We start from the raw sequence: 9,132 nt of genomic DNA, 5'->3' as shown, positions 1-9,132 counted from the left end.
TTTCAAGCAAATATGAAAGCAATTATTTTTACCTTAGTACAAAATGTATCAAAGTGCATGCTAAATCCAACAACACACCAACAAACAGCAACTAGGGAAATCATGTCTCCATCTAAATATGCCTTCCTTACAGGAACTTCACAACTTTCAGTGATTGCTGGCCATCGGTTGACAATTCAAACCCATTAATGGTCAAATTAATGTGTAAAAATAATACCTTATTCAACCATCTTGAATCCTATTGATAAAAGTAGTCATGTCAAGCACCAAAACAGCTTAAGATGATGAAAATGTGAAGGTACTGTATCAAAAACCTGCAATGATGCAGCATCAAGTGTGGAAGTAGTTTGCTCTACAAAATCCAATGACTGCCAGTCAGCTATCTTGAATGCGATTGCAACATGTTGAGTCACTGTGCCTTGATAAAAATTAATCCATGCATTCATGTTCGGGATATGTAAACACCGTTAAAAATTAAAGGGCCTTAACTCTGTGAAAATTACCCAGAGCAGAATATACCGATACTAATGCACAAGGCTTGATCCTCATCACTGCTGTTGTTTTGTCAGTTTTAGAGATTTTGCGCTTAAGAACTAATCACTATGGGCACTATTTCAACATCAAAGGGTCGTAACACTGGAAGATTAACCCTGCAGAACATACAACTAGGCTTGGTCCTTATCATTTCTGTTGAGTTTCATTAAAATCCCTCTGGCAGTTTCGCAAATTTTGTGCAGATAATCTAATCTCTGTGAGCACTGTCTTACATTAAAGGACCATAACTCTACAATACACCTTGGCAGAGCAAGCCATGTAAATGCTCAACTAGGCTTAGTACTGATCAGTTTTGTGAAGATACCTTTGAAAGGTCATCAAAATCCCACCAGCATTTGTAAAGATTTAGCTTGCAACAAAGTTTGTTGCATCCATCCATCCAGATGGCCAGCACAACATCAAAATGTCTCCTTCACGGGGTCAGACAATTATTCCTCTATTGCTTTTAGAACTTGTTTGCTGGGGTGTATAAAATACATATTAACTAAAAACAGAAAAATCATTGTGATTCTTCACAATTTTATTAAAACATACAATTATTTTATAACATAAACAACTAGAAAAACATAGTCAATAATCAATATAAAATGGAAATGATGAATGAAAGTAAACAAATGAAGACTACCAGCCCCATATAGTTTCAATCTTCTGTTATTTTCCAATTGCACAAAAACTCATACAAGTTCAAAGATATGAAAGAAATTGTTCAGAAAATAACCTACTCAGTATATAGAATGAATTAGGTGTTATTCCAAGCTTCATAACAAAATAAATGATCTTGTCCTATCCATTATTCTTTAGTGTACATACTGTGGCAAGACTAAGATGATTTAAAACTTTTATCACAGAACTTTTAATTGTTCAAAGCCTTTTTTTAATAATATCTGTTCAAAGTTAAAACACACATATTCTATGCAGAATACATATACATAGTTCAAGGTAAATTTCACCATAAATGCCAGAGAAGAATGAAAGTACACGAGGCTAGGTATTGTGTCTACAGATCAGGCCAGCCCAGTATCTGGATAGTTATGCATTCCCCTTGCTTCCTAATCCTTAGTTGCACCAGGTCAACCCAGGTCAACAGAGTTGACTCACAAAAGTAAACAGAAAAATATCCAACGACATATATACACATGCTCTGGATTATCTCGATCTACACGAACAGGCAGTACAAACTGCAGAAATGGCACAAAATTATTTCGCTTCAATGAAGATATCATCCATTCAGAGGTAATCTTTTTTCAAACAATCATTATTTATTACCAAAGAAAATTTAGAAATTAAATCTAGTATTACGATTCTCATATCTCATAAACTGATTATTCTTTTCATTACAACTGCCCTGAAATATACTGAAATTATTTCTATTCAATTTAATATCATAATTTTGCAAATAAACAGAAAACAAACTACAAAATATATCACACGGTGACTTCCTGCACCATTGCCGATCATTAAAACTTCCTGGTACACCAACCACCTGGCCAATGAAGGTAAAATCTCCTGTTCATTATTATGCACACGATATCAGTCCACAGACAGTTTAATTTTTTTTGCAACAGGCACTTGTCCATTTGTTTCCTCAGAATCTGATCCAGAGACATCAAATCCCAGCCCAGCACCTCGAGAATTCACAGAGCCTGACACTGCAAACTGTCCTGTGCTCTTGGCTTTCTCAAGTGATTTAACTGAAAGACAAATTATAACCATAAATACATGATTAAAAAGCTTTAGAACACATTACTGTTCTTAAAACCCTATTGTGGTACTGATAAACTATTATTATCAAAAACATGCATGGGGATCTTAGTTGATTCATCATAATGGCATTACAACAGTTACATATATTACATGATCCCTGCCTAGCAAACCAGTTACCCATGTCTGTTTTAGATTGTTCAGTTGAACAAGCCATTATCAAAAAATAATACAACTCAAGTTCTGTGCTCTGCTATTTATGTGAGCATTGTCTCCGACAACGTGTGAACTAAGGCCACTTAAATATTGAAGGTAAGTCAAAGTGCAACTTTTGCACAACAAGTGCATGCTCGCTTTGTCAGGATTTTTCAGATGAAATAGGGTATAACTATATATTTACTAAAGCCAGCGTTATGAGCCTTGCTACACATATGTATTGTATCTTGAAACACGAGTTTGTAGCCCAATTGAATTTCTTAAATGTTTTTTTAGTAATGTCGAAGGTTGAAATTAATTGCACAAGAATGACGCTGATGACACAACAGTAAAACCATCTGAAAAACAACAATAGACAGCTAATCAACAGTTTAAACTTACTAAAGATATTCATTTGTTGAAATTACATAGAGCTGTATGTCAGGGCAAAAACAGGAGCTGTATTTCAACTGCATTGATGCAGACTGCAGTTATTTTTCAAACATGACATAATCCACATCTATAATTTCATTATTTGAATATGGTTCTTACTTTGTTGTTCTAGAACTGTGTTATGTCTTTTAAGCTCATCAATATCTTGTTGATGGCTGTGATTTTTTCTTCTCATGTATGTTATGTAATCTGCTGCTTTTTTAAGAATCTGTGCTCGAGAAACCTGAAATTACAGAATAGGACAGTTACTGGCCGTATCTTTGTTCAGTAGGAACATGTATTAAATCATTTAGAATTTTAAACTCAACAAAATAGGATTTTGAAAAAAAAATAATCAAGAGTGGAGTAAGAAGGTGCATAATCAGACAGGCATGGACCTGGTTTCAATAAAGAATTTTGGTTTGTACCCTTTATTGACCTTGGTATTAAAGGTCAATAAAGAGTACTATAAATGATACATTTGAACACTTCAGGGCTTTTTCTGACCATTTTGGGAAAAAGACCCTAGACATTTTGGGAAATTTTGCGTCGTGAAAATGCGGAAATTGGGAAATTTTACAGTGAAAAGAAATAGCTGTCTAGTCTCCTGTGAATTAGGAAATGATTTAATATTAGTTTATTTTCCCTTTAAAAGACCCACAATGGCTGAAATATCAATCCTTGGGGTGTAAATATCTATTGCAATAAATCATGACAGATAATATTTCATATCTCTGAATGTAATGAAAACAATGATTTCCGAGTTCAATTACTAAAAAAAACTTCACATCACATAATTTATTAGGATGTTGAAAATGAACCAGTACAGGTAAAAAGAATTTCTGAAAAAAAAAAAAAAAAAATTCAGATTTTTTTCTGAAGATTGGGAAAAATATCTTATATTTTGCTTTGGGAATGGGTCCGATAGTCGGACCCGTGGGTACTATAGAAAAAGCCCTGCACTTGTTCAGCTTAATTTACTTTCAGTGTATTAGCAGATTTATATATGTATTTCAGTTTAATAGTTCACAAGATTTCAACAGTAAGTTAAAGTATTCAAATAATATCTTAAAATCCAAGACATTTATCAGTAGAAAACAAAATTAGGGTATTAGCCAGGGTTTAAAAAGGTCAGGGTGCTGCAGAAAAGGGACAGGGTGCTAAGACAAGTGGGCACATTTTGTCCAGCTGTGAGGAATTTGAACATGACATTTCACAAATATTAAGAATTGTGTTAAGTTGAAGTAATAGTAGGTTTCAACTGCAAAATATGTCAAGTATGAATGGCTTAATAATCTTACTTTGAAATTTAAAACAAAAAACATAACAATTATTTGATTATCTTGAGCATTCAATTTTATAAAGGCCGAGGGTGTTACCAAAAAGGACAGGGTGCAGCACCCTTCCATTACTCTTAAGCTAAAACCCTTATAATAGTATATATTTTCAGACTGAGCCATTTTGGTTCTGGTCCTTTCCGGTACTGGTCCTTTTTGGAAGTGGGCCTTTACGACCCTCATTCAAGAAATCATGTGTTCTCACCTGAACCTGTAAGAAGACAAAAGAGATCAATCTTACAAATTCTGCAAGTCATTTATACATGTAGATTAAACTAAACTTGAAAATAACGTGAATTCGCCAGTAAAAGTGTGAATCAAATGATAAATGAGAACCCTGGAGATATTGCTCATAAAAGTGTTAAATGCAGTTAAATTGCAAGTAAATTCTTAGATCATACAGGAAGTAATATCATATAAAAAAAAAATTATTAACTTGAATTATGAAAACTTTTCTGATGATCATTGTAGACAAAATTTAGAAAATCTAGTCAAATTACAAAAGGAAAAAGCAAGACTTGTTGAAAGTTTTTTGTGCAAACCTTAACCTTTTCTCCATGGAGTTGCGGTACAGAGTCTCGTAAACTAGTAAAGCTTTCTTTTATGTGGTCCCTTCGCTTTCGTTCCAGGGCATTATGGTGGGCTCTTCGTTCAGCCTGAAGGAAAAAGAGTGCATTCATTTGAAAAAAAGGAAAAGCAAAACCAAACTTCTTATGATATTAGACCAAGCCTTAATTAAGAATCCGCTCTAAAGCTCTAAAGGATTTTAAGGTGAAACCGTTATAGTGAAACTCAACAGCTTTGTGGCTGTAATTCAGCCATACTTATATTAAACCAGAGGCACAAGGGCTGGTGATGACCGCTCTAATATTCTGTGGAGCGGCGAAAAATAAAATTTGCCTTTTTATGAAAAAAGTAACAACAATGGAAAAAGACTGTTGCGGTCCATGAAATTATAAATGTTCACCAATTATGGTGTAGGTCACCTTGGTAACAGAATACTGTACACCACTGAGGATCTCTAATACCTCTGAAACTTCCAAGTTTATATGACCAGAAGGATCAGATTATTGGCTATAATTGTCAAACATGTCTGTGAATGTGTTAATTGCTTTTCAAAAGAAACACATAAAATAAACTTGGAATTAATAAATTCTAAATATTCTGCCTTCAAGGGTTAGTAACTTTCTTGAGAAGAACACAAATCTTTTGATGTATTTAACATAGTCCATATAATTGAAAATATATAATTGTTTAATAATTAATGCTCTTTTAATTAAATTTAATCAGGACTAAACTTATGGAAAATAATGGGAAGTGTAAACTTATAAATGTTAGACCAATGTATTATCTTCTAAACTGATAGATTTTATAACTGTTAAACACATTCTTTACCAAGTATTAAAAAGTTTTAACTCTAAATCAAAACCTGCTTTAATGTTTCAATAGGTTATCGTGTTACTTTTAAACCAATGACCAGTGCTCCAGCTAGTCCTAAATAGCAGGTAAGCACACCGTTCCCCATTACCATCACCCTGCTGCATTTTTTCTACACCCTGCTATGCCCTTTTATTTGACAAGAGTCAATTTTCAGAAAAATAATAAATATACATAATTTTGACTATTAAAAGTAAAGATAACAGCTAAGGTATTCATAACACACTACCAGTATTGGAAGTAGTACAACCAATACACAAGTATTGAACATTGTCCCTTGCAAGAACCCAAGGCTCATTCAAAGCACATCAAAACTGCCCTTTCTGACTTAGCACCCTTAACCCATTTCATTCGGGATACACCTTTTGGTGTAGTTACCCTTTACATGCGGGATACACCAAAAGGTGTAGTTTTTGACGTACTGAACTTTCACTTTATTTACTTTCGTTTTGACTGTATTGTTTCCGGTTTATACGTTTTCCGGAATGACCGGATGTTATGCACAGATAGATGCGCAGAAAATTTTAATGAAGAAATAATTTTAAAACTCAAAAATCGAGTTAAATTTAAGCTTTTTATTGCGATTTTGATGCAAATTTTGGTTGAAATGGATAGGACTTTCGACCACAGTGACGATAGTGATATTGGGATGGTTATAATGACGAAGTTTATGTGAATTTGTTTGATACAAACAGAAGACTTATTAAAACATCGATAGAAATCACAAACTATGACATTTGCATTATTTGGTGGAGTTTTTATGATGATCTTGAGGAGTTCTAGAATGATTGAATGACAAAGAGGATCACCCCAAGGTTTCCAAGTGGGAATACAAAGAATGGTGGTCCTAAAGAACAATATGACCCAAGAAAGCCAGGATATTGCATTACTGTCATTTATCAATAAAACTGTTATGGGGGCAAGACTTCTGGACCTTACTGGTCGAGGATTCAAACTGCTATTCCAACCAACATCGTGATGAACATCCACCCGCCCGATTTGCTCCGAAGTGGACATGGGATGATATAAACTGTTATAACTTTTTATAGATTTAAAATATATGCATAACTCTTTCTGCATTTTAAAGACAGATTAATTTAGAAACTTTCATACATTGGATTATGTGACATTTGAAAAAAATTATGTGTGCTTTTTTTGCTTTCAATTTGTGCATATTTATTTTTTGGTGTTTTTTTTTTATCATCACCTGGTTAACTTGCAAAAAATAATTTATTTAAAATCATTTGCTAATAAAACTTACATAAACATGTGCATATTTTTATTTCCTTTCCAAATATGTAATCTTTATTGGGTCTTGTACCAATAATAAAGAAGTTATTAGTGTTTATACAACACAATGGTCATAAAAAGGCAGATGGCTTATCAGTTATTGGAAAATGCCCAGATATTCAAGGTATCATATCTAACTGGGTCTCAGAATGAAATGGGTTAATGCTATGTATAGCCTGCCAAAGCATCAAAGGCTTCAACACCAGGCCTCGACAAATCCACTCTCACCCTCAAATTTGCGAGTGAATATCGAGGTTGAGCATGTCAGCGAACCATTTTGTTTTTCTCAGGCTGTTCATGCTCTTTAGAATAGTGGCTACATGGAGAAACTTCATTGTTGATATTTTTAAACCTCTGTGAAGGCCAAAAAAAACCCAGAAAACTTTCACACATATATTTTCCAAAACAAAATGATTGCGAAAAACAATCCAGATGTAAGCAGTCAAATTGAAACCTCATGATGGTCAAGTATATTTATATCGAATGAGGAAACCTATCATAAATAGATTTTCGGATAAACAAATTTTTCGAGGTCTGAACACGAGACCTGGAAGTCATGTACAATTTCATACACACAATAAAGCAGTTGTCAATATCATCACGAGCCTGCATGGCCTGCAGTTTAAATGCTTTCAAGGCTTGCTTGAATTCTGGATTTTATGTGAGCATGTGTTTGCTTGATGCCAATCACTAAGCAATAATTTTTGATCGCTTGTTGAACCAAAGCCCAATTCAGACGACAGATTATACAGTAAAAACTATTATTGTTTTACTTGAATCCTTTTTTTGGAGTTTGTGCCAGTTATTTAAGTAAGTTGCATATACATGTGTATTTGTTGACATCATCATAAGAACATGTATACAAAACATTGCGCATGCGCAAACGATTCTTGTTGGGACATTGTAACGCCCTAAAATACAGGATTTAATAAATATACAATAGGCTTGGTTGTCTAAATTGTCGATTTAATCCTTATAAAGTTTAACTAACCGGTGTCATATAACTCGTGGAGCTCTGGGTTCCCATGCTCGCAAACCCATCTTCGTCGTCTTCCTGTAAAAAAACGATCGAAAGTTTAAACACCAAATAAACAAGTATTAGTATCGGAAACATATGAAAATATGTCAAATAAATGTAAAGTGAAAAATGTTTTAATGCTCACATCACTCTCGATATCAACATCTCTGTCTTCGTCGCTCATTATCGGTGAAACTTGAAAGCCTGCTTGCTGATTCAGAGAAAATGGCGACCAAACAACGCCACGAGGTCATTACCCACGTGCTGTCCTGTCAAATAAACACAACTATTTTTGGATGTCTTATATGCTCAAAACATGTTTTTTAAAACAGTTCAATGAGTCGAAAATAATCCCATTTAAACACGATTTCTGTTTAATTACAATCATAAAAAGGATAGTCATTTTCTTTCAAATATTATAAAGGAACTACTTTGTTGATAATGTATTGATTCGCATCCATAGCAAGTACTTTAGCTTTCAAAAGTGCTAAACGTCACTACCATCTCCTACGCAGTGACTTCCCTTGACTTTCAGGAAATATCCCTGCCTCCACGTTAAAAATATAGCTATATTTCAGCTTTATTATTGTTTTAAAATGTCACATTATTTTATCTCGTTTCCTTTGTTGTTTTATTTATATTTTGTGCACTATTTCCAATGTTTACCAACATTGCAATAGATTTTGTGTGTGTATGAGCTCACACACATATAAAAAAGAGTCATGTAACTTGATAAATTAAGTATGATGGATGGTTGAGAAGCCTTGTATCTTGTATAAAGGTTTAATGCAATATATGAAGTTCTTGCTGAGATATTTAATAATTTAAATAATAAAGGGAAATCATCATATTTGATCAAGTTTCAATGCAATACATCAAGCATGATCAAGAAGTTGCTGTGATATTGACTTAAATGTGCTCATATGCAAATGCTTCCTAGTCAAGTAGCCCCCAAGTCAAAAAGCCCCCATTTTGGTCAAATAGCCCCCACTCACATTTTAAAATTGTTCAAATAGCCCCCCCAAAACGCCCCCACTTTTTCATTTTTTTATATGTATGTATGCATACTTATGTTATTCCAAAACACTTTTTAACCTTTATTTTTACAAAATATAGTGCAACTAACATTATTTGTATATTAATTAGTCTGAAAATTTTACCAAGTAA

At 33.6% G+C, this 9,132-nt stretch overlaps 1 protein-coding gene across 3 annotated transcripts; it reads right to left on the bottom strand.

Moving 5' to 3' along the window:
- Nucleotides 1-1,057: 1,057 nt before the first annotated feature.
- Nucleotides 1,058-8,264, bottom strand: LOC128209933 (protein max-like). Of its 3 annotated transcripts, XM_052914204.1 has the most exons (6): nt 8,111-8,264; nt 7,939-8,001; nt 4,763-4,876; nt 4,336-4,431; nt 3,004-3,127; nt 1,058-2,246 (listed from the first exon to the last, which is right to left on the bottom strand). In XM_052914204.1, the coding sequence occupies exons 1-6, from the start codon at nt 8,147-8,149 to the stop codon at nt 2,086-2,088; spliced, it is 597 nt and encodes a 198-aa protein (XP_052770164.1). In that variant the 5' UTR covers nt 8,150-8,264; the 3' UTR covers nt 1,058-2,085. The 3 variants fall into 3 exon arrangements, with proteins under 3 accessions (XP_052770164.1, XP_052770165.1, XP_052770166.1); XM_052914205.1 differs by lacking the exon at nt 4,336-4,431 and having other exon boundaries at nt 3,004-3,132; nt 4,762-4,876; nt 8,111-8,263; XM_052914206.1 differs by lacking the exon at nt 4,336-4,431 and having other exon boundaries at nt 8,111-8,263.
- Nucleotides 8,265-9,132: the final 868 nt, after the last annotated feature.

The sequence above is a fragment of the Mya arenaria genome, chromosome 11, assembly GCF_026914265.1.
Source record: "Mya arenaria isolate MELC-2E11 chromosome 11, ASM2691426v1".
In the NCBI taxonomy this organism is placed as follows: domain Eukaryota; kingdom Metazoa; phylum Mollusca; class Bivalvia; order Myida; family Myidae; genus Mya; species Mya arenaria.
This window is presented reverse-complemented; position numbering and strand designations above follow the sequence as displayed.

Excerpts from the sequence above, each read along its gene's own strand:
- LOC128209933 (XM_052914204.1), bottom strand. The coding sequence starts at position 8,149 with ATGAGCGACGAAGACAGAGATGTTGATATCGAGAGTGAT. Across the intron at positions 4,877-7,938 it reads CCACGAGTTATATGACACCG|GCTGAACGAAGAGCCCACCA; the intron begins GTTAGTTAAACT and ends TTTTTCCTTCAG. Across the intron at positions 4,432-4,762 it reads TCCATGGAGAAAAGGTTAAG|GTTCAGGTGAGAACACATGA; the intron begins GTTTGCACAAAA and ends GTCTTCTTACAG.